Source organism: Euwallacea similis, chromosome 20, assembly GCF_039881205.1.
Source record: "Euwallacea similis isolate ESF13 chromosome 20, ESF131.1, whole genome shotgun sequence".
NCBI lineage: Eukaryota > Metazoa > Arthropoda > Insecta > Coleoptera > Curculionidae > Euwallacea > Euwallacea similis.
In genome coordinates, this window is record NC_089628.1 from 1,517,775 (window position 1) to 1,543,305 (window position 25,531).

The window sequence follows — 25,531 nt, forward strand, 5'->3', positions numbered from 1 at the left end:
ATAATATAAGTAAAACCACTAAAATGCATCTTATGCAACTTTATTTCAAATTATAAAAATTCTTTACTAAAACCAAAACCACATTACATCCGCAAATTACACTGTCTACTCTCAGGACTCTCCAAATGCGATAAAACTAGGTAAATTTCCCAATTTGGGTCTCGAGTGGAGACCCACAAAAGTTTTAAGTTTAGTTCCTTCAGCACTTTCACTAATTTTAGCACCATCTACTTGATCTGTGGTTTCACCACCATTTGTGTCAATATAATACCTTAAGTTATCATTTCTTTGTTGACTTGTACTAGCTTCAGATTCAGAAGCCTCAGGTTTCGGTTTTGGGTCAGAACATTTTTTGGCAAATATTTCCTTATTTATTATATATTTTCTTACCATTTTTCCATGAGGATATAGACACCTTTGCTTTTGACATATGCCGTATTTTTCGTAATCAGGACACAAAAATTGGTGTCTTTTCTCACACTACATTGAAAGAATATTTGTTGAGCAAAAACAATGAGTTAATATAAATGAGAAAAATTGATAATCAAATATGGTAAGTAAAAATACATTTACCTCGGCAGCTTTCTTACAAAATCCTTCTAAAAAATCTCTGCATACCTCTGATTTAGAGCTAATTTTTACATGTAGATAAGGACAGTTTTCCCTTGAACATGAACCTTCCAAGAAATATTTACAAGTTGGCATTTTTTCAGGAGAAACATTGTGGGAAAGAAGACAATTATTTTTTATACATGCCCCTTGCAAAAACCTAAATATTTCACATCCTTATTGAGAGATAAAAAAATACCTGTACCACATACCTTGTGCATAAAGCAATTTGTAGAGGATCATGTTTCAAAAGACACTTCCCATTATCTTTTTCCTTGCAGATTCCATATTTCCTATACGTAGTGCAGGGAATGTTGCACTTTTTCAGCTTTTTGGGGGATATTTCAGCAACTTTGCTTTTCCTGACACTCTGTTTTCTGAAAAGACACAATGCAATTGCACTTCTCTTATTTTCAATATTGCAGTGAATTACCTGATTATTTTAAACTTCTTAACAATTCTTTTATTGCTCCTTCCCTCCTCATGGCTATTTGATTTCAGTTTCACTTTACTGGTGTTAAGTTTCAACTGAGATTTTACTAACTGCTGCCTGCTAACTGATGTCTTTCCAAGACTTCCAGTTTTCTTCAAACAATTGTTTGATTTTTTATACAGAACACCACTGATATTAACTAAACTGTGACATGTTGAAGTTTGTACTAAAGACCTAGGTTTAACAACCTGCCTCCTTGGAGTATTAGTGTTCTGTAATGACCACTTATTAAAGAAATTATACTGCTTCTTTGTGGCTCTAACGCTAAGGGGTGATTTTCCCCTTCTATTATCAATCTTAAATCTTGTTCTGCTAAAAGTTTCTGTACTCTCATTCAAATTCCTCACAGGTGAATTTACTTTGCCTCTAACAATCTTAAATTGTGACTTAACAAAAGTCTTCCTCTTGCCTTTTTTAGTGGTAACAGGACTCCTGATAAGTTTAGTCTTAGTTAAAACAACTACTTTCTTTTGCTTCTTTGGCACAGTCTCTACATCCACATCCACAGCTCCCTTTATGTCCTTAAACTTGGGATTCACATGAACCATTTGCGGTTTTGGCACTTGAACATTTTTAATATTTGGATTTACATGGATCTGTCTTTGGGACAATGGCAGTTGTTTCACCATGGTGTTACACAAAAGTGGATTAACGTGAATAGCATTTCGTGCAGGGATGTGGCTGCGAAGAGGTAAATCTCCTTGGAAGTTGGGATTCAGAAACACTTTAGGTTTGGCCCTGAAGTGAGGGTTTACTAATACTTTTTGAGAGCTTTGAGTTCTGTTAAACTGTGGGTTTATGTATTGGAAAACGCTGGCTGATTGGTTAATAAAGAAAACTTGATTGTTTTGAGTTGAAGGCTCTTTAATGTCGCTGCTGAAGGTTTTAACAGCTGTTAGGTATAATCGTGATGATATCAAATACTTACAATTGCGGCATGGCATGATCGAATGGTTATATCTTGTATTGCACTTAATTAGCGATTTTTGCTGTATAAAATTCTTTACAGTTAATTAGTTTTAAAAATGCCTTTTTTTTGGGGATCAAACAAAAATAAAGAAAATGGAAAACGTCAATCATAAGTCAATTAAAAAATAGAGTGGAAAGTAAGAATAATTCCGAACACTACTCTAATCACTCCACGCGACCGAGAACTACGCACTTCCTCGTGCTCTGTACCCCGAACCTGGAAACACTTTCATCCCTAGTCGCCATCGATGTGTCAAAGTCAACCCGCCATAATTCTTTTCCTTGTTCGCTAAGCATGGTAAGGAACATTTCCTCACATTTTTCATTCAAATTCACTACATTTCTACTATTTCCATTAGATTATAAAGTTTATACTCCATTCATTTACATCTCCAACTTCTGACTCAATTCAGTTTTATACATTCTCTTTGATATCTAATAGTATTTTATTCACTAACGAACCGATGTTGTACCACATGGTTTGCATTTCTAACAACACGATTTTTCCCGTTTTAGGCCTTCGAAAGGTTTGTGGAAACCGGTCGCGTCGCCGTCATATCTGATGGTCCCAATAAGGGCAAACTTGTTAGCATTGTAGATGTTATTGACCAAACCAGAGTAAGTGTTTCGAGGTTACGCCATAAATTTGTAAGGAATCTAAAAACATAAATGATGAGCCTTTACGTTGATAGGAATTGCCGGCTGATACAAAACTGAAGCTAAACTTATTCTGATTCATTTCGACCTTTTTATTCCCTTTTTACACCTTTAAAACTGTTTTATTAAGTGATGAAATTTTTAGGTTTTAGTTGATGGCCCAGAAACCAATGTGCCTCGCAGCCAGATAAGGCTGAATCAGCTACATTTGACAAAATTTAGGATTACTCACCCTTTTTGTGCATCAACCAGAGTAGTCCGCAAGGCATGGAAAAGTGAGAAAGTTTTAGAGAACTGGGAGAACTCTGTTTGGGCAAAGAAAGTTGCAGCCAAACAAAAAGTTAGTTATTATCCTTTTGTGTTACTTTGACTAAAATTTTCAAATATGATGATCCTTTTCAAGATAGGAATTGCCGGCTGACACATATATGAAGCCACTAATATTTTCTGATAATAAGATATTTTTTGCTTTTTACTAGGAAATATTGGTACACTGGAATAATTAACAATTCATTCTAGCGTGCCCAACTCACAGATTTTGACCGTTTCAAACTGAGAAGAGTCAAGAGTCGAGCAAATAAAATCAGGACAGCCAGATTCTTGGTTCTGAGAAAAGCTGCCTCAAGAAATGGTACCTTGTATGGCAAGAAGAAGATGGCTAAAGGTGGAGACAAACCGAAGCCTTCAAAAAAGGCTTAAGTTTTTTTTGAAGACATTTCTTCATTCATCCTTAACTTTTATTCATTAATAAATAATTAATGAATAAAAGTTAAGGATGAATAATAAAACATTTATTTAAAGTCATGGTTTTTTTTATAACACCTGAACTGCTTATTTAAAAAATTATGTACACTATACAATATTTACAACAAAGTTAAGTCTGCTTTTTAGAATAAACAAGTATCCAATTAGAGGGTTCATTATAACCCAATAAAATTGGGCAATGCAGCATCAAGGAATAGGCATCTTTGTCTATTTGACTAGAAATTTTTATCCACTGAGTAAGCCATTTTATTTGGTATTCCATAGACACATCATTAGGGTTCAATCCTAGAATTTTCTGTGCTTAGTAATTTAAGTCTTCTTTAAAAGCAAGCACAGACCTCTAATATAGCAAGCTTTGCCTAATGCAGCCAAAGGCATATTGTGCACTCCCCCTTCTCTCATTATTGCCCTATCCATTTCAATTAGAATTTGAGCCCTGTCTGCCAGTCTTGTCCTCCTAAACCATCCAGCATGAAGACCATGCATCCTCAAGAGGTGAAACTAAAATACTTAGGCTGCAGTTGTTACTGAAATCTATATAATGCTGGCTTACAATATGGTTCCTACTTAAATACCACAAATGATAAGGTTCATCTCTGAACAAATCTTTGCAAGCTAAAATTTCATCTACAGTGGGTTGTGCACCACTGCCTAATAGACCCAAAACATGTGACCAACATTCAAACACATCTTTGTTTTTTTCATGATATTTAATGAATTTTAATTGGGACTGCAAATGCCTAAAATATCAGTTATATCTCTTGATTCAAATTGTTGTTTTCTTACCTAAAAACTGGCTTATTATGGAGTAAGAGATCTCTTATATATTCAGTTTGGAACCTTTCTTTTTGCTCTGGTGTCCAGAAGTGGGATGTGAGCAGTTGTTTGGGTAATGCATAGATTAAAGGCAGTATAACATAGAAGGCAAATGGTAATGTTGAGAATACTACAACAGGACCTACTTTCATCATGTCTTTTGGCAGTTGATGGTAGAGTTCAATTTCGCGCCTTAACAACTTTGAGTAGCCATTACTGCCTTTACTTAATAACCTTTAAAATTAATTCAGTTATTATACAAAGGTGTTTGCGGAGCAAATAAATTGCATACATAAAAATCTTAAAATACTCTCTTGTGTCTATGCTAAAGGTCTTTATACCGTCCATGAAGGTCCGATATGTTTTCATGGCCGTTGGAAAGTTTTTTTCGAGGATTTTATCATAGTTTTTGAGGTACTCAACAAAGCGATTTAAGATATAAAAACGGATCTTTTTGGCCTCCTCAGTCTTGTAGACAGACTTCCTATGCAACTCCCTCGCTTGAAAGAGCTTCCCATAACTGCAATCAATAGCAAATTGCAGGAGAAAGGGCACTATAAAGGCTTAAAACTCACCTTGGAGTGAATATTGCTGGAGTGCCTCTACTTAAACTAAACCTACACGTCCTGACAACTAATGACAGAGCCATGTTGGTGGTTACAGGAAAAATTAATTTATTGATGAATAATTCACATTTTTTAGTTGTAAACTGAATTCTATTCAAAAAACAAATATAAAAATATTAATTTTTTTTGCTGACCTAACCTGAAAAAAAGAAGTACGCAGAAAGTTGATGTTGATCTTTCAACGGTCGCCCCGAGAAAAGTGCAGTTTTCTTTAGAGAAACTTCTCTAGTATTTTGAAAATTTTCTTTGAGTAATTAAAAAGCATTTTAGAGTGAGTTTTGAAATCCATACTGACGTAACATAAAGGGCCTAAAACAGTCGTGAGGAAAATTAGGTAGGTATGCAACCAACATTGGCTGATATAACCATCCTTGTTTATCTTATTGTACTAAATACGGGGACTTCTTATTTGATTTAAATAATTACCCTTTTGAAAAATGGTTCCAGGCGAAAATATAACATTTACCGAGAAATAATGCAAAAGAAAAAGATCCGTAATTTTTTAATTTAAAAAGATGTAAAATAAGTTCGTTTATTTATTAGATTTATGTAATTAAATTAATATTAATATAAAAAAACTATTGTTTAGTAATATGAAACCTATTTTTTTATTCTTTACATAAAGTATCCTTATTAATCAGTACTACAATCAATATTTTAGCATCAATACTTCACTTACCAATTAATAGATAACATAAACAGTATGCATGAAATGTGCGTCACATAATTTGCTGGTTCTAAATGTCCAGTTCTTTTTTCTAACAACTGAGTAGGACGAATGAATCGAATTATTAATGTATAAAATATCCCTAATATCAATCTGTCCATTGTTATGGTCCACAGTGATGGAAGTCGATCTGTGTCGCGAAGCAGCCTGCATTGTACAAGGGCTTTAAGTTTAATATTTCTCCAATTCATTTTGATGTTTCTTGGGCATATGCCTTTGCAGATGCTGCTTATATTTAAACGTTTTGCTGCACAGTTCACAGCAAAAATTTCTCACATCACTATGGGTTTTCATGTGAATGTCCATGGCTGTTTTTTGACTGAAAGCTTTTTGGCAAATCTGCAGACATGTTAAATACCTAACTATACTTTAATTACTAGAGAATTTAAAAGACATACCTTACATGAATGAGGTTTTTCCCCACTATGTATAATCTGATGCCTTTTCAAGGAATGTGTAGTGAAAAAACCTTTCCCACATTTATCACAAGTAAACCTCCTCACTCCCAATTCCTTATCCAAATGTTTTTGCATGTGAGCTTTGATGCGCTTTTTGCTCAGCATTATATCACATTTGGAACATTTTTCAGTCTTCAACAATAAAATGCTTTGTTTGTTCATTTATAATCTCCAAAATGCCTACCTTTTCATGCACTGTTCTAATGTGCAAACCTAAATTTCTATTGCTGCTATAAGTTTGGCTGCAAATTTCACACATAAAGGGCTTTTCTCCAGTATGTACAATACGCTTATGGGTTTCCAATTCTCCAGGGGTGGAATAGCCTTTCATGCACAATTCACATGCATAACTTTTATCAGTCCCACTGTGCTTCTTTTTGTGATTAAACAAATTTTGAGCTGATCTAGAAATGTTAGTTACCTATATGCAAGCACAGAACCATCTTGCAAAGGCTTACGCAAAAAATTTCTCACACACTTCACATTTATATGGTTTCTCTCCAGTATGGACCCTTTTATGATTCACAAGTTGCTGTTTGCTTTTAAATTTCCTATTGCAGGTTTCACAATTGTGATTTTTAATATCAGAATGAGCCATTATTATGTGCTGCTCTAAACGATTTGAACGGCCAAAGAGAATTTTATTGCATATTTCACAGCTAAATTCATGGACCTTGTGACGAGTTTTAAGAAGTCCTGAAGGTTTCCTTCCTGCATTTTTAGCTTGCACTTGTGCCTCAATCTTAATGTCTTGCTCTGAAACTGCTGCTTGCAGTAATTCATCTTTAAACTGCTGAGTTATGTTCAATTTAGTTGAGTTATTATTATCAGACTCTGATTTTAATATCAATTTGTTGCTATTACTTTGCTCCTCAAAGAGTTTTGGCATAACTATGGTTATATTGTCTTGGCAAGAAACTTGAAATTTTGCCTTCAAATGTGCATCAGAGGTGATAATCTGATTTCGAAATGAACTTAAAGATATTAATTGTTGGTGGCATTTAATACAGAGATGTTTGGGCAACAAGTCATGAGCATACATCTGGAAAGAAAATAAATTGTAAGAAAAAAGGAAATAAATTATAAGTTGTTTGTTGTTAACTATCTAGGCACTTCCTCATGATACCCTGACTTAAAATAAATAGATTATTTTAGGGGCTATAAAGTAAACTCAAAAAATTGTTAACAAATAAGCCCTAGAAGCCAAGTCTTACCTCAATCGAAGCCAGTTCATTCATCAATTGGGCCACAGATTTATTTAAAGTAATTTTATGGAAAATATTAGTACTAAGAGCAAGTGGAGTGTATTGTAGACAAATTCTACACGTCTCATCCATACTATTATCCTCAAGATGCTTTTGCAAGAGATTTCTAACAATAATTTTTGTTTGTTTGTATTTTTGACGAACTATAATTAAGAAGAAAAAGAAAAAGTGAGGTTTAGAAAGTTCATGGTATTGCGCCACCTGTTGACACCATTGACAAATTTAAAATTAAATTAGTGCAATCTTCGAGATGGTCTTGTAATTCTCTCACAGATGGCGCCAAACAGTAGGCTGGTAACCATAGAAACTAGGGGCGCCACTTTTAAATGACCAAACAACAAGCAATTGGTGATCTATCTTTGTAGAGAATTGAATGAATGTTGTACAACTTTCGCATGAATTTCCCTTAAACAATTATGTCTAAAAACTGCGAAGATACTGCTGAATGTGATGGAGACGTTAAAGAATTAAAATCAAAGGCCATAATTGGATTCGATGGTAAGCTATTAATACAATTATAGCTCCTAATTTCTGTCCCAATATATAAGGCAATGCAATCAACGGGTTCATCATACATCCCGACAGAAAACACGTGGTCTACCCTGTGGGAAACAAGATAATCCTGCAAAAATGGACAACGAAACAGCAAAGCTTTTTTGTGGGCCACACAAACAATATTTCCACAGTATGTGTATCTCCTACAGGCAAATACATTGCCAGTGGGCAAATCAACCACATAGGCTTCAAAGTAATTTTTAATCATCTGTAGAAAATACCGAAATCTATCAACATCTTCTAGGCTTGCGTAATTCTTTGGGATTTTGAACAGCAAAAAATCCTCAACCAACACGAACATCATAAAGTGCGTGTAGAGGCCGTGGCGTTTTCCAAAGATGAACGATTTCTAATTTCCCTAGGTATAATGCTCTATCATGCATCAAGCGCTAAATTCACATTATATCTTGGAACTAGGGGGTCGAGACTGTGGATCGGTGGTGGTCTGGGATGTGACAGTAGGCCAAGTAGTATGCGGAGCTCACGCCTCAAGAGGGGTCCAGGGTGAAGCCACAGTCTTGCTCCCCATGATGAGAAGGGGTCAATGCTTTGTCACAGCTGGAGATTGTCATTTGGCAGTTTGGACCATCAACGTGGAGGCTCGCAATGTTAAGAGCATTGATGTATCAATGTCCAAACTCAAGCGAAAGGTACTTTGTATTGACAGAAATGAGCAGGACGACGTGATGTTCTGCGGTACCAGTACTGGAGACGTACTGAAAATTCGCTTGAATTTTCATCAAGATGTGGAGATTTTGGAGCCCGTGAAAACCCCTTGCGTAGTGGGGTGTTTCGCGAGGATCACGAAAAAGAAGCTAAGACGCGGAAGTGTGGACCTTTATCAGCAGGGTTAGTGGTATAGGAGAGATTTCTGGGAGTGAGATTGTTATAGAAGTTTTTCAGGGGTTCGGTCAATAAAAAGATTGTTTAGCGGAGAGCTGATTATAGGGGCTGGTGATGGTACCTTGGATCTTGCAATTGAATCCGAGAAGCCTGTGATCCCCATCGATTCAGACGTAAAATTGCCTTCAATACCATGCTTGAAAATTTTAAAATCCACTAATGTTAACAGTGCAGTTACCTCCCTACAAGTATGTCATTATGTACGCTTACTAATGCACCTAAAATAACAATGTTTTTATATAAAGATGCTCGACGACCATACTATCCTCCTGGGAACAGCAGCTTCAGAGATTTACGAAGTCAACACGAAAGATTTTCAAGCAAAATTAATACTCACGTGCCATACGGACGCCATATACGACGTGGCATTTCCTCAGTAAGAAAAATTAATGATTGCAGACAAGAGATTTTAATCTAGAACATTCTAGCAACTTTTCCGAAGTTTTCGCTACCGCAAGTCACGACAATGTGCGGGTTTGGTCTATGAGCACTATGCAGGAACTGCTCCGCATTTGCGTGAAGAACTTCACTTGCTCGAGTGTGGAGTTTGCGCACGACGGAAAGTCGATTTTAACTGGTTGGAATGATGGAGTTATCAGGTAGAAATTCAATATGTTGTACGGGTAAACAAATTTATATAAATGCGTTACAATTTGGCAGATCCTTTACTCCTTTAACTGGCAGATTGATTTACGCAATACTAAATGCTCACAACAAGGGTGTTTCCGCTCTAACTATTACTTCACGAGGAAGAGTACTTATTAGTGGGGGACGCGAGGGACAAGTGAGGTTGTGGGCAGTGTCTCCTTATAGGCAAGAGTTGATTTGCACATTGAAGGTGTATACGAAATTTACAATTTGGTGCTTCATTAGGGAAATAAAACTAAAACTTTCAGGAGCATAAAGGTCCCGTGTCCGCCATCCACATCAACAAATTTGACACTGAGGCGGTAAGCGCAAGCACTGATGGTACTTGCATAATCTGGGACCTGGAACGACAATGTCGCAGGCAAATTCTATTTGCCAAAACGTTGTTTTTCAGCGTCAGGTATTATCCTACAGGAGTGCAAATTCTGACGGGGGGATCCGACCGCAAAGTCGCCTATTGGGAGGTGCTAGATGGGTGTCTCGTGCGAGAGCTCGAAAGTTCTCCTACTGGGGCCATTAACACCTTGGATGTATCACCCAATGGCGAGTACTTCGTCACTGGAGGCAACGACCAAGTTATCAAATTGTGGAAGTATCGAGAGGGTGCGTTCAACCTCTTAGGGAAACTGCAACTATTGCTTAATTATTTTTGAAGGGATAACGACGCATATAGGGTTGGGGCACGCGGCTGTTATCACGTCAGTACGCTTCAGTGAAAATGGAAAATACGTGATTAGTGCCAGTGCGGCAGGAACAATTTTCGTATGGGAGGTGCCGCAAGATGAGAAAGAGGAAGAGGCGAAGGAGGAGGTGAAGGCAAGTCAGGTTGTTTCAGTTAAGGGAAGAGCTAAGGAGGAGAATATCAAGGGTAAATTTCGTTTTTATCTATAGATTTTAAATAAAATTTCCCATATGTATAATAGTGTCGATAAAATATCAGGATACTTAAACAATTATTGTATTTGGACTATTACCCATAATGTCAGTAAATATTTTTGGTCAATGAGTTGCGGGTAATTAAATCGGTTCCTCGAATCATTATTTAAACTATTTGAAGCTTTGTTTCATTTTTGAAACTGTCGGAATATTTCCAATTATTATTTTTGTAAGAGAGGAGGAAATTGATAATGCTGATGGTACTAAATATGGATCAGGTAGTCTCTGGGAAAACCTTCTGCGTAACCTAGATGCATGGATTTACTTTTGCAATCAGTAAGACATTATACATAATGCAGCCAGATCGTAGCAACAACTAAAGAGTATCTAAATAATACATTTTTACACAAAAACAAAATAAGCATTCTATGTATATACAGTATTTAACAATCTTGTTTGTACACATGGATTTTTTAAAGAAAATATTCAATTTGTGCTGTTAAAGTTAATTTTTTTCTATTAGTTTTTTATTTCCAACAAGAAATATATTATAAATAAAAATACTTAAAAGTCTTTAAGAAAATATAGAATTAAATAATATTTTGCTTAAACAACAATTGATTAATACTTTGTCGAGTAGTCTTTTGCTTTGATGACCGCTTGACATCTTTTATTCATTGAATAAACTAATTTTTTACAAATTTCAGGACTGATTTTTTCCCATTCTTCTCTTACAACTTTTTCTAATTCTGTTTTTGATGAAATTTTGTATTTTGTTATATATTTTTTTTAAATTGCCCACAAATGCTCTATTGGGTTTAAGTCCGCCGATTGTGGAGGCGTTTTTAATAATTTTGGAACATTCCAAATTAGCCATTTTTTATTGACTAAAGCCGTATGCTTTGGGTCATTGTCCCGTTGAAATCTATAAATATTTGAAAGACCCAGTTTTTGTGCACTTTGTTTTACATTATTTTTCAAAATTTCATTGTAAACACGTTTATCCATAATCCTATCGATGATATGAACATTTCCAACTCTATTTGAGGATATGCAGCCCCAAATCATTATAGAACCACTTCCATATTTTACAGTGGGAAGTGTATTATGAGGGTTATTATCTTCATTAATTTTTTTCCACACCCTATGGATGCCATCCGATTGAAAAAAGTTAATTTTTGTTTCGTCAGACCAAATTACACTATCCCAAAACTCTTGATCTCTATTTAGATGTTCTTTTGCGAATAAAAGTCTCTTACATCGATTTTCTTTGCTTGCGTACGGTTTCTTTCGGAGGATTCTGCCATGATAACCATGTTTCCATAATACACGACGAATTATTTGTTCAGACACATTTTTTCCTACTACATTTTCGATCATTGGACGTATTTTAGGAACGCTCAACTTCGGGTTTTTCTTGATTTTGTTAACTATCATACGCTCATCTCTTTCATTTAACTTCTTCTTCTTAGGTTTTCTTAGAAAATTATCAACCGTGCCTTCGTTTTTAAACTTGTTTATGACATATTGGATGGTAGAATGTGTTTTATTAGTTAGTTTGCTTATTTTTCTTAAACTGTAGCCTCTCAGTGCCATATTATCAATAGAGTTCTTTAAATCACAACTAAGTTCTCTTCGTTTCGACATGTATGAAATTGATGTAATATTAACTGAATTGATAGTGCAATATGCAAACACGACATGACTCATTTCTATAGCGTTCCGAAAAAATAGGAAAAAATTGTTTACATTGGGTTTAGGCGTCATTTTTATTAATTGTACGAAAAAAATGTATAGAAATGGGATAGTTTTGCTAAGTTTAGTGATTAGGTTTGTTATATGTTCTTTGACAGTTTTGTAAATCATAACATGCTATATGTCTAATACGTTTCTTCTTAAAAATTAGTGAAAACCATGAAAAAAAATCATTGAGAACGCAGATTGAATATTTTCTTTAAAAAATCCATGTGTACAAACAAGACTGTTAGATACTGTATTTTCGATATTTCGGTGAAAAACACCAATGTGACTACTAGGTGGGCTGTTATACCCCACACCTCAAAATAACCCATTTGACACCTATTCTCACCCCATATTCCCCTTTACCCCCAGGTACCTACCTAGCCCCAACCACCGCCAAAAAATCCACCGCACTAATCTTTTCGTATCACCCAAACCAATTGGAAAAACTTTTAAGCAAAGGCATCAAAAACCTTCTCAAATCTCAACCTGGGGAAAATTATAGAAACTTATTCCGAAATTTTTTTTATTTCCCCAAAAAAGTTACTCTGCACAATATATGACGTTGGATGTCAGCAAATTTTCGTAAAGCTAGCCTCAATAATAGCTGAGAATTTTAAATTTTATAGAAATGGTGTTTTAGAAAGATTTTTCTTTTAAACCAAAATATCTTTAAAACCGTTAGGTTTAGGTATAGGAGTACCTAATAAAAATTTAATCAGCTTAATCCATAGATTCCAAAAAATGCAAAAATATACTAGGTGTTCCATTTGAAATAAGGAAGTTGACCTCGACTTCCGGTATAATCGGAAGTGATATGACCTTCAAAACATTTTAAAAAAGTAGAGTGTATCTATATTAGTTTAACCCCCAAATAGGAAAAATTTAGATTAGTTACAAGTACAAAAGTTTCTAATGAAACAGTTACTTGAATCACCCTGTATATACATTACTCAAAACCATTAGGGGATATTATGTTATTTATAAAAAAAATATATTTATTCAATTTTTTTTCGCCCAGTTTCTTATCGTAATAAAAGTATAACAGGATTCAACACGAATATAAAGCATTCGCTAGGTTTTTGTCGTTTTTGCAGGTTTTGACTTGGTTTTTCATCAACGGTATAAAAGCGCATTTTTATACCGCTTACGTTTTAGTCCAGTTTTGCATTTACGAATAAGTTGTTTAAGTCTTTCATTTTTATTTATTCGTACAACGAACGTACAACACGATTTAACCGAAAATGAAACATGGAGAGCAATAGGGCAACTTGAGGCAGGGCGAACTCGAGTACATGTTGCCGAATTGTTTAATGTGAGTCAAAGTGTGATTTCGTGGCTGTGGAGTCGGTTTCGGGAAACGGGAAATGTCAAAAGAAGACTTGGACAAGGTCGATCATCTTCCACAATACAAAGGGAAGACCGTTTTCTCCATGTGCTGACTCGGCGACATCGCAATCTCAATGCAACACTTCTAAGAAGTGAGTTTGCTAATGCCACTGAAAGGCTTGTGTCCACTTAAACCATCAGGAATAGGTGGTATAATATCGGACTTTATGCCCGAAAGCCTATGGTTTGTATTCCATTAACGATGCAGCACAAACGAACAAGGAAAGAATGGGCCGAGCTTCACAGAAATTGGAGCCATAATAACTGGAGCCGGGTATTGTTCAGCAATGAGTCTAGGTTCACTCTGGAACCTGATAAACGACGTGTGCTGATTTGGTGTGAACGCGGAACACGAAATAATCCCCATTTTGTAAGAGAAAAATCTGCTTTTGAAGACGGCGGCGTAATGGTATGAGCAGGAATTAGTCTTGGTTGACATACAGATTTGTATTTCATCGACAATGGTCCTGTAAATGCCTATAGGTATCTTCATGAAATTCTACAACCTATTGTAATGCCTTATGCTGTAGCAATAGGCAATCAGTTTATTTTTATGGACGATAATGCTCGTCCACATCGTGCTAATATCGTGAACAACTGGTTGGAAGAAATTAATATAGAGAGTATATGGTATGGTCTGCCAATTCTCCGGATGGAAATCGAATTGAACATGCTTGGGATACTTTGGAACGACGTGTTGCCAGCAGAAATTTGCCACCTCGAACCATTCCAGATCTTCGAAATGCCCTAATTGAAGAGTGGAATGAAATTCCCCAAGCAATCTTCAATAACTTGATTGAGTCAATGCCATCAAGATGCCAAGCTTTCTTAGCAGCGAGAGATCATACTCATTACTGAAATTTAGTTTTTTATCAAATTAATAAACAGAAAGTTTTATTTACCTTTATAAACCACGACCTTTTAATGTACAACTGTACACATTTTTATTAAATATTGTTTCAAGCGGTCAAAATAAGCCTGTACAGTATAAAACACTTTTACTATGCTCAGGAAAACTTAATATGCAAATAAAAACTTGTTTTGGAGTATTTCTTGTGACAAAAAAATTTTTTAAAGCTTTATTTTGCAATATCTCCTAATTGTTTTGAGCAGTGTAGTTCTCGATATGTTTCGTTTTTAAGTGACGTGCCCAGTTTGAATTTCTTACTTCAAGATTACATTGTTCACAATGCTTAACTTTTTTATTTATATTATTTGCAGTGGCACCAAGGCTGCGGTTATGATGCTTCATCTTGTTATTTATCATATTTATTATATAAAAAAATATGTTTTCAATTTTTTTTATATCTTAATATTTTAAGAGATTTGCAATATCTCTTAAAATACACTACAGTGAGGTAACTTAAGGACGAAGCTGTTCTTTAAAACTTTCGAGTAAATAATGATTGCCTGAAATTTTGAAATATACAACTAATTCTTTTTTAAAGGAATTATTAAGTACGGTTTTTTTAAATCTAGAACCCAATACCAATCGATGTTGTTTTTAAATTTCTTAAGTAAAGAGATAGGTAATGTTTGGTATAGTGAGACGTTTTCCCAGTTTAATTTATCTTGAAAGCCATCAATAAATTGTGGAGAAAGTTTTTGATACTGAGATAAATTATTCCAATCTAGTTTGTGTGCCCATTTCTTTATAAAAATTTTCAGAAAGTTTTTTTTATAGTACATATTTCATTCTAATGAACTAAGTCTGAAAATTCTTCAATAAATGGTTCCGAGAGATTTTGTCGTATGGATACCCACTGCCAATCGACCTTGTCTTTGAATTTTCGTATAAATGTTCCTCTTAATTTTTGGTACATCGAAATTTGTTTCCAATTAACTTTATGTTGAAAATCCTCTAAAAAACCCTCAGATAGCTTCATTTCACTAATTAAATTCCATGTGTGGTTGTCCAAAGAACATAATCTATGCTGGGCTAACTTGAGTACATATTTGGTATCAGTGTAGAATTTTACTAAAGATTGTGTACTTTTCCCTTAAATTCTATTATAATTATAAGCAGAAACAAATATAGATGGTACCAAAGGGAGTAAAAACATAATGTTGAAATGAAATACGCAATTTTATAATTTACGTTGCAATTTATTTATAACAAATATTTTATTTTTGCAAAAATTTAAAACATCACTAGTAAATGGTTTTCCTTTAGATAAGTAGTACAAAACAAGTAAACATAAATGGCCACACATTGGCGAATCAGCGTAGTTTTGAATTCTATCGGAATTATAATATAAATTATCTTTGCCTAAATATTTAATCAATTGAAGGGGTGGCTTCGCATCACCGTAGGAATCAAAATAATATTTACAACTTTTACTTTTAAAGTAAGTGACCCAAAGACTACCGTTTTCATAACTATTTTCTAAATTTAGAATGCCACATTCATTTATTTCAGGATAAACAGGAAGTTCGTCTTTCATAAAAACTCCTCTAAAATGTTTTAAATTTAATTTTTTAGCTAGTGATGTTATGTCTAAATTAGTAAGTGGTTTTATTGCGTTTTTTTACGAGGCTTTCGACTTTTTTTATCCCCGCTCCAACATTTAAATGTTTTACATCTGATTCTAAATCTTCCATTTTTTTATTATGCCTTTTCTGTTCTTCCAATGTTGCAGCTTTATCTTTTGCATTTACTACCGCTGAAGCAATCGAAGCTCTACCACCCAGCGCACCTAACGCTCGTAAACCAGCGAAAACTAAAGGGAGAAATCCACCGGTATGATTAACTTTAAGTTGTTCATAAGAAATGTCCAATTCTAAACCCTTTTTTTCAGTTTTGCATTTTTCCAATTTCTTTTTTTGTTTATCGGTTAATATTAGTTCATGTTTTCCGTTCACAAGTTGCTTATACTGTAGTTGCACTGTAACGGTATCTTGCCTTTTATAAGCCCGTTTTATTTTTTGTATTTGATGATTAGTTAATGTAATTTTTGTTATATTAGTCATTTGTTATAAGCAAAATGAATAATTAATGCAATTTATTTTATAAAACCCACAACTTCAGCGTTCTATTCTTTAAAATTTTAATCTCATTCCAAAATATCGTTTTGCTTTCATAGCATTCGTCGCGACCCATGCCCACGATTTTTCATTTATATGTATAAGCGTCTGGTGCTGCAACTCTTTCCCAAGTCTTTTGTTCAAGTATTTGGTCTGCTTTATGTCTTTGCTTTGTATCTTTATGATAAAATATATCATGTTCCTTTGTTGTTTCGTCCAATTTGTTTACGGGTTTATCGTTTCTTTTTAAACGTTTCTCGAGTTTTGTCCCAGGCCCTAAATATGAATAACTGGATGCGTGTAATTCGAATGGTAATTTGTTTAACAAGTCGTTAAAAAGTCCCGAACCCTCTTTTAATGATCCTCTAGGAAGACTAGGCACAATTCTTATTAAATATTCTAAACTTTTTGGTGTATCTACGATATTTTCGAGTGAATTTTTTATGAACTGAATTACACCTAACTTTTCATTATGAAAATTGTTATTACCAGCTTGTTCTTGTGCATATATGTATTCCAATCTTTTTAGCAACTCATTCAAATTATTGATGTATTTATATTCTATCTTATTTTTGTTGTATAGATACCTTTACCAATGTATTTGGTTTTATTTCCTTCTTCTCCTTTTAAAGAATGGTAAAAGTTTTTTATAAGTACATTATATTTTTGCCCGCCACTTGATTTTGGCTTATTAATAGTTTTATCGTTATTTTGATAAATACTATCGGTTGAAAATAGTATGCTTTTATACGTTTCTAAATCATCTATCGTATACAGATCAACATCAGGTGCTGCTGTATAAATTAGTAATCTCCATAATCCTCTGGTTCCCTCGTACGTTTTATCGTCTAACATTATGTGATCATGATTAAAATTTATAGTTTTATTACCTATTTTGTGAACCTTACTATCTTTATCGTACCATATGCCAAATTTTGAATTATTTGCTCTTGGCAAATATTCGTTTGCAATTGGACCTAATGTTGTGAATTTCTTTTCTACGCTTGGAGATATTACACCTGGTGTTGTAGGCTGTGACACATCCAATTCTAACGGTGAAGGTAATGACAATAATTTTTTATATGATAATTTTCTAATGCCTGCATGTGTCTGTTGTACCCCTTCTTTAACTTTCTCTACAACGCTTTCAACTTTTCCTAAAGCAGATGTAATAGGTTCGTACATTTTCTCCTTAACTTCGTCGTGCAATAATTCGATTATTTTAGTTCGTTTAAATTTTTGCATTAATTCCTTTTTTTGTTTATCGAGTTGTTTAGGATCTACTGCATGATCCTTTTTCTGTTCAATCTTCTGTTCTAGTGCAGTTTCAATAAAATTTTCCTCATTTTCAGAAATTTCTTTCTTCTTTTCGTTTGTTTCTTGTGTTTCTTTTTCTTTTGCTTTTTTGAATTTTAATCGTAGTTGCGTTTCTACTTTTTTCAGCTCTTTCGCTTTTTTTGCATTCATGTCTTTATTATTAGAAAATATTTTTTAACCTTAATTCTAAACATAACAACATAGTTAAATGTTAAACGTTACATCTAACACAACATGTTGCTCTATTTACGAAATCTAATATGCTACTATTCGTATTCGTCAATGTTTTGGAATTTATTCCTATATTTTTCTTTAAAAATCCTTTTTGTTAAATCTATAGATAGAAAGCCAAAATCCTCTTACCAACATAAATTACAAGTTTCTTGGAATTTGAAAAATGGCACATCAGAACCTACAAAGTCGTTGTAAACTTTATTAGTGTAATGATTATTCTGTTTAAAAATGCAAATAAAATTCAAATTGTTTCTAATAGCTTTCAAATCGATCAACGTGTAACATAGACTTAAATATATACAGGATATATTTTTTGGTGTACCTCTAGTATAATATGATTTAATAGGTACTTGATTTTCTAAAATACAATCGTCGAAAACAATTAGGCTGTTAGGAGAGCAGTCATCAACCGAAATAATTTCCTCGCAATTATTATAAAAATGTGCCACTTTTTCGCCTTCAGATGTTTCAATGTTTTCATAAATTTTTTGTAATGTTCGGTATATTGGTTGTTCAATAGATTTAGCAAAGATGTATAGATGTTTAAATGACAACCAACCCTTAGTAATTAAATTCCACAATAACGTAGTTTTCCCACTTCCGGATGCTCCAATAATTAAGCATCTAATTGGTTGAGGAAACAATGTATCGTATTTGTACTGTTTTTCAAATGGAAATGCACTTACTGAATATTTTTTCTTAATTTTTTCGTATTTCTACTTTTTTTCTTTTAACAAAAATATTGTTTATAGAAATAAAATTTAAAAAATGCCATTAATAAAAATATCCGGAAATTCTTCTAATCTAAATCTAAGATTTGAGCAACCCTTGATTTTGAAACCTGACAAGTTATGTAAACTTGGACTGGTGAAAATAATTCTCAACGGTGTTATCACACAAAAAATTAAAAATTTTAAATTTCAATATCAGTTGAAACTTGATGGAAAAAAACTCAATACAAGAATATTTGAAATTAATGATGTCTATTCAATTGGTAATCATAAATTACTTTTTGTTAAGTGTTTTTAGGAATTGTTGGTGTAGTTAAAGTCAGTTTACAAAAAACAAATAAAAAAATACCAAATTGGCTCGAAAATTTTGATTACTCCAAAATGAAATTAGATGTAAATTATGTAGGAGTTATGTGTTCTTTAAGTTTTCAAACGCCTTTACAAATAAAAATTATAGAACCAGGAAATTTTTGAGAAGTACTTAGTTTAAAAGCGACAAATAGTACTTATTTCTTATACAATCAACTATATGCTTTTCATTACAATCACAAATTTTTAAAATTATTAGATGTGGTAGAAATAAAGCCTTGGCCAAAATTATTTGCCACCCCTTTCAATTCTTAGAAATTTAATTTTTTTTGACTCTAAGCAATTATTTTGTATTTTATTATTAATCGGTGTGATCACCTGAATAACGTAAACAAAGCATCCCATCATAAACATGCGAAAACAAGTCACGACACGATTACAGTAACAAACTTGAATTTTACTTATAGGTATTCATTTTACTCGGTTACTCGTAGTGTGCACATCGATTAACAATTATTTGCTTATAGTTGTTTATTCTAAAGAAAACTGTTATTTTTTGACAAAAATGCCAAAAACGAGAGAATTAGATTCAGGAAAACGTATAAAAATTCAATTACTTTTTGAGGAAGGTAAAAATAAAACACAAATCGCAAAAATAGTCAAGTGTCCTCATGTCAGATATACATTAAAAAGTTATAAAAATTCCAAAAGTCATGAAAATTTAAAAAGAAGTGGAAGAAAACGTACTACAAGTGCAAAAGAAGATCGGCAATTGGTATGCACTTCTTTACAAAATCGGTGCTCCCGAATGATTTTACAGCCAGCTTAGAAGATGTAAAATTATTCGGGGGCACTGAGAAAAACGTTTCTGCTAGAACAGTCAGGAGACGGCTTCAATATGCCGGGCTCAAAGGTTGTAAAGCAAGGAAGAAACCGTGGTTGTCTGCAAATAATGAAAAAAAAAACGCTTGCAGTGGTGTATTCAACATAAAAATTTCATTGAAGAGGATGGGTCAAATGTTGTGTGGTCGGACGAGTGTAACTTCGAGGTATATTTATTTCAATTACATTATAGTAATAGAGGAACAAGTAAAATTCCTATTAGTCGTCCTTTAAATATTCAATGATTTTTGTAATAATTTAAGGTTTTTGGTACCGCGGGTGCAACCTTTGTTAGACGCAGAATAGGCGAAGAATACAAGCCAGAATGTATCGTACCAACCATAAAACACGGAGGAGGAAGTATAATGGTATGGGGTAGTATATCGGCATACGTGGTGGGCGAAATCGTTGTGCGTGAAAGCCGAATGAATTCAAAAAAATATATTCAAGTACTGGAAACGGCACTAACACCGTCTTTCAATAAAATGTTTGGTGACACCAACATGGATGACGTTCGTTTTCAGCAAGACAACGCGCCATGTCACAAATCGCGAACGACAATGAAGTGGTTCTCGGATGATGGGATTGAGGTCATAGATTGGCCTCCTCAGTCACCGGACATCAACCCCATTGAACACCTTTGGGCGATACTGAAGCGCAAAATTAGAGAACACTGATGTAATAACATCAAAGGAATCACTAAAAAATGATTTGATTCAGGAGTGGCATATTACTCCACAAGAATGCTGACGTTTAGTGTCAAATTTACCCAAAAGAATCGCCGCTGTTATTAAAGTTAAAGGTTTTTCTACTAAATATTAATGTTTAATGTTTTATTTTAATAAATATTCTTATTTTGATCAACTGGTATTTTCCTTTTATCTCGAATATAAAATAATTTAAAATTATTGAGTTTTAACATAAGTGGCAAATACTTTTGGCCAAGGCTGTACATTCTGAGATTTCCTAATTCAGTTATGCTAACCATGAATCAAATCAACACTTGCACAGCACTCATGAGCTGTTATATACCTGTTACGTTCATAAAATGCTAATTTCTGATATATAATATGAAAAAACGCCACATTCGATTTTATACGTCCTTCTAAGAGAGGGTTTGACAAAGATTTCGAATATAAAACTTTCATTGTACAACAGAAATAATGATTTATTTAAAAATATTGAGCAAATTATAATATATTTGCATTTTTTAGAAGAATAAATAGGAAATAATTTCTATATATAATAAATAAAGTCAGAACAAGAACTCATTTATTGTCGTCAGTGTAAAAAAAAGACTGAGAATATCAACGCAGTGCAGTACAAGCGTCTAACGGTATGGAGACTTACCGCATAATGTAAAATTTGTAAATCCAACAAAAGTAAATTTATTAAGTCACCTAAATCTGAAGTTGTAACTAAAACCGGTACAGAAATGTTACGAGGTCGCCTCGACCTCTGAAGCATTGGATGCTGAAGGTATCCGAAGGAAGCCTTCGGCTCCCGTGTCCGTAGATGAAGCTAAGGAATTGCACAACCGAGTTTGGAAAAATTTTCCTACACGAAAAATTATAACGTTAGGAATTGGCGATATTTGGGTCGCTGATCTAGTAATAATGATTAATTATGAAAAAGAAAATGATAATTTTAAATATATACTAAATGTGATTCACACTTTTTTCAAGTTTGCATGGTTTGAACCTTTAAAGAAGAAAAGTGGTGTAGAAGTTACTAAAACTTTAGAAAGAATTATAAACGCGGCGATGCCTGTAAATCATAAACCGCCAAATCCGCTTCATACAGATAAAGGATTAATTTGAAAACGCAACTTTTAAAACAATGTTAAAAAATACAATATTAAAATGTATCATACGGAAAATGAACAAAAGTCAGCAATTGTCGAAAAATTTAACAGAACAATGAACGAAAAATTAAAAATCCAATTTGAGATTCGTCAAAATTTTAAATGGATTGATATTTTACCAAAACTGTTCATGGAATATAACTACAAAAATGTGCATAGCACAATCGGTGTGAAACCATCCGAAGTTCAAAAAAGTAATGAAGCAGATATTCTGCTTCGATTGAGCACAAGTGTTACTTTCGATAAACCTAAATATAAGGTTGGAGATTTCGTACGAATAACTAGTTACAAGAGTACGTTCGCGAATAAATAAAAAAATAATTGGTCGAATGAAATATTTGTTATCAATAAAGTCCAGCACACTAACCCTACCACATATAAAATTAAAGACTTAGATAATGAAGAAATTATTGGTTCGTTTTATAATTACGAGTTACAACCAACAAAATTTTGAGAAAAAAATATTTTATTTAATAAAATATGAATGAAAATTAATTAAATGACATTACAGCTTCGGCACCATCCGAAAAAGATATTTTGTATTGTGAACCATTTCATCAAAATCTCTACCCAAAAATTTCATTTCGGGAATTCAACTCTACCAATTACAAAATTAATCGAATAATGAATCAATACCAGTACCTTGATGGCGAAAGAAAGGATAGAAATGGTATGAAAAAGAAATATCGTAAAATATCGGCAGGAACTTTTGGTATAGAATGTGTAATTACACTTTCAGAACTTTTAGTTATTAGAGTTATGATTGCATCTTTTGCAGTTCCAATTCTAATACCATTCAGTGTACCAATTTCGATTGGATTAACAACATTTATGGCAGTTCTGTGAAGTTCTAGTGGAATAATTACGAAAAAAATTAATAAGGATGCTACGATTGGATTGTTGACAAAAAGTAAACTTGATTCGATAGAAGAAAAATTCTATAAGGCAATTAGAGACGGAAAAATCACCGATGAAGAGTTCAATGACATTGAACAGGAAATAAAAAATTATGGAAAAATGAAGACATTAATCTTAAACGAATACAATAAGAATAAAAAGGAACCAGTAGAAATTAGGAAAGATATTAAAATGGCATTAATTGAGAAATGGAAGATAATCGGAAAAGTAGAAACATTAAAAAGATTTAGAAAAAATTTAACTGAATAGATTCAAAGACGTTTCACCATTTTTTAAGAGACCTAAATATCTCTTAAAAAATAATATTTAAATTATCTTTACATAAATAAATAACAATATGAGTAAACAAATGTTTTCAATATATTCTCAAGATGTGATTAGAGCTGAATATAAAAATGTACATCCTGTTTCATTGCTAAATGTAAATAGCGTAAATAAGAAAACTTTATTTCAAATCGATACTGGTGATAATTTCTGTACTGTATCACTGGAGTGTATAAACATCAGGACGATACTAAAAATTATGGTCCAAATTCAAATGTCAAACTAATTGACAATTTTGTTGAATACCTTTTTTCTCATGTCGAAGTAAAGAAACATAATAAACTGTTAGATGAGGTAGAGTTCCCCAGAATTGTTGGAACAGTTATAGGAGCTGTATCGTTTCCTGGTGCTCAAATTGCAGATGAAAGTTTAAAAAGTGTAATTACTACAAACGGATATCTTTTAAATTCAGGTTTTATCTCGAGATTCGGTGGTGGAAATTTTTCAGTTGTTGGCAAATTGGGGGATTTGGGTTTAGGATTTTTTTCGGACGTGAATATTCCTATCTATAAAGGTGGTTTTGAAATAACATTTACGAGAAATAATGACAACGAAGCGTTATACAGGTGGAAAAGTAAAAAGGCCGATGATACTTTTAACGATGGTACATTACCTCATCTAGGAAAAATCGTAATTACGGAATTTTTACTAAGAGTACCAATTCTAGAGTACGACGATAACACTAAAGTTGAAATTATCAATCAATTGACTACAGATCCTTATCAAAACGTATTTAAAAGTTGGTAATATATACAACACAAAAATGTATCTGGAAAAACACTACATTTAGATATCACGAATATTTATAGGAATGTACATAGATAATCCGGTATTTGCATTCGTAGCTTTCCAAACAGATAGGACTAACGATCAATTCAAAACTAACAATTTATTTGATCATGCGAACGTAAAAAATCTTAACTTTGAAATTAACGGCAAACGTTATCCGGAAGAATTTCTTGATTTAGATTTCGAAAATGAAAAATATGCTATAGCTTATGATATGTATAGTAATAATTTCAAAAAAGTATTTGGACTTGGTAATACAGTTCTTCTGTACATACCTGTTTCATTCAACAATAGCCATACAATTTACTGTGTAGATTTGTCTCGCCAGTCTGTCAATATCTCTGGTTTCAAAAGCAAAATTATTCTTCATGTGGATTTTAATAAAACTGTCACTGCTCCAACAGAGACCTCAGAAGGAACGATATGTTATGTTACTGTTGTTTCAAATGTAAGTTTTCATCACGATATACTAAAAAATACTCTAAAAGAGGAAATTTAATGTTTTAAAGTGAATTTAATCTGTTATATTACTGTTACACTTACGTTACACGATTATATTGTCAGTGTTCTGTTAATGTTATAAGGATGCCGAAGGCTTCGCACCTGTATAAAAATTTTATTTTAATATTAATAAATATTCAAATGAAACCTGAACAAAAATTAAAAATTTACGAACTAGTTGAGTACGAAAAGTGTTCTATAACAGAAATAGGACGTAAGTATAACACTTCTAGAGCGAATGTGTTACGAATTTATAATCAAATCAAACCGATATACAAATATATGATGAATAAACATGGACTAAAAGATCCTGTAACAAAATTGAAAGAGGAACTTGAAAACGTTACTATTCAAATGCAACAAATGCGTACTAGTACTAGTACTGAAGCGTAAACACAGTGTGATTATAATGAAACGGAAGCCAGAGGCTTCCTTCGGATGCTAAAAGCATCCGGTACTGTAATTAACAGTAACGAAGAGATAACGAAAAGCGAACAAAGTGAGCAATTGAGGTTATTAAAACAGTCAGATAATGAGGTTATGAATGCAAATAATGATACCTTCGGTATCCACAATATACCAAAGGTATCATGTGATCATCAATTAGAAAATGAACAGGCACCTGACAAATTTATATACAATTTAAATGATAAATATCAAAATGGTAATTTAACCAAAAAACAAGTTGAGGAAATAGTTAAAAATTTAAAAACCAAACCACAAATGTGTTTGTATGTAACTAAACATTAAATATGCACAATAAAAGGACGAGCCAAGAATTTTAAATGTTGTATCCATAGTTAATCAACAAAACCAATAAAGATGTAAAGATTTGTCAGAGAATGAACATATGAATTCAAATCCGAATATATGTATAGTTTTGTAAAATAAGATTAACCAGTAAAAAATAAACCTTCGGATTTGAATTCATATGTTCATTCTCCAACATATACATTAAAAAACAAAGGAATGTAAGACACTGTTTTTTCTTTATTAATGTAGTTATTGCTTATTAACAACAAAAAGAACATATAACCATTCAATAATGTTATAAAGTCCTCACTCAATTATATATTATTACTAATTAACTGAGAGATTTTGAAACAAATTTGAAAATGCCTTTGACTCCTTTGAGTGCAAAT

At 33.1% G+C, this 25,531-nt stretch overlaps 5 protein-coding genes and 1 long non-coding RNA gene across 8 annotated transcripts; 2 read left to right on the forward strand and 4 right to left on the reverse strand.

Moving 5' to 3' along the window:
• Window positions 1-24: 24 nt before the first annotated feature.
• On the reverse strand, window positions 25-2,157 carry ZC3H3 (Zinc finger CCCH domain-containing protein 3). Of its 2 annotated transcripts, none has more exons than XM_066400401.1 (5): window positions 2,031-2,157; window positions 1,043-1,978; window positions 822-986; window positions 574-769; window positions 25-480 (listed from the first exon to the last, which is right to left on the reverse strand). In XM_066400401.1, exons 1-5 carry the CDS (start codon window positions 2,039-2,041, stop codon window positions 112-114), a joined length of 1,677 nt encoding a protein of 558 aa, XP_066256498.1. In that variant the 5' UTR covers window positions 2,042-2,157; the 3' UTR covers window positions 25-111. The 2 variants fall into 2 exon arrangements, with proteins under 2 accessions (XP_066256498.1, XP_066256499.1); XM_066400402.1 differs by having other exon boundaries at window positions 1,043-1,975; window positions 2,031-2,120.
• RpL14 (ribosomal protein L14) lies at window positions 2,045-3,528 on the forward strand. Its single transcript, XM_066400219.1, has 4 exons — window positions 2,045-2,065; window positions 2,588-2,689; window positions 2,874-3,068; window positions 3,248-3,528. Exons 1-4 carry the CDS (start codon window positions 2,045-2,047, stop codon window positions 3,425-3,427), a joined length of 498 nt encoding a protein of 165 aa, XP_066256316.1. The 3' UTR covers window positions 3,428-3,528.
• An 11-nt stretch (window positions 3,529-3,539) lies between these two features.
• Window positions 3,540-5,129, reverse strand: LOC136415661 (LETM1 domain-containing protein 1). Its single transcript, XM_066400364.1, has 6 exons — window positions 4,885-5,129; window positions 4,602-4,829; window positions 4,280-4,543; window positions 4,047-4,233; window positions 3,832-3,994; window positions 3,540-3,778 (listed from the first exon to the last, which is right to left on the reverse strand). Exons 1-6 carry the CDS (start codon window positions 4,956-4,958, stop codon window positions 3,603-3,605), a joined length of 1,092 nt encoding a protein of 363 aa, XP_066256461.1. The 5' UTR covers window positions 4,959-5,129; the 3' UTR covers window positions 3,540-3,602.
• A 515-nt stretch (window positions 5,130-5,644) lies between these two features.
• LOC136415417 (zinc finger protein OZF-like) lies at window positions 5,645-7,517 on the reverse strand. The gene is made up of 5 exons (XM_066399990.1): window positions 7,335-7,517; window positions 6,579-7,162; window positions 6,305-6,524; window positions 6,061-6,252; window positions 5,645-6,001 (listed from the first exon to the last, which is right to left on the reverse strand). Exons 1-5 carry the CDS (start codon window positions 7,455-7,457, stop codon window positions 5,834-5,836), a joined length of 1,287 nt encoding a protein of 428 aa, XP_066256087.1. The 5' UTR covers window positions 7,458-7,517; the 3' UTR covers window positions 5,645-5,833.
• Window positions 7,518-7,727: 210 nt separating this feature from the next.
• On the forward strand, window positions 7,728-16,242 carry LOC136415583 (cilia- and flagella-associated protein 52). Its single transcript, XM_066400221.1, has 11 exons — window positions 7,728-7,883; window positions 7,934-8,133; window positions 8,185-8,302; window positions 8,358-8,789; window positions 8,844-9,031; window positions 9,089-9,219; window positions 9,272-9,442; window positions 9,504-9,681; window positions 9,740-10,094; window positions 10,147-10,359; window positions 16,136-16,242. Exons 1-11 carry the CDS (start codon window positions 7,802-7,804, stop codon window positions 16,240-16,242), a joined length of 2,175 nt encoding a protein of 724 aa, XP_066256318.1. The 5' UTR covers window positions 7,728-7,801.
• Window positions 16,243-19,782: 3,540 nt separating this feature from the next.
• LOC136415649 (uncharacterized) lies at window positions 19,783-25,021 on the reverse strand. Of its 2 annotated transcripts, none has more exons than XR_010752627.1 (3): window positions 24,432-25,021; window positions 24,164-24,369; window positions 19,783-20,054 (listed from the first exon to the last, which is right to left on the reverse strand). It is a non-coding gene; the product is annotated as an uncharacterized lncRNA (long non-coding RNA). The 2 variants fall into 2 exon arrangements; XR_010752628.1 differs by lacking the exon at window positions 19,783-20,054 and adding an exon at window positions 21,399-21,550.
• Window positions 25,022-25,531: the final 510 nt, after the last annotated feature.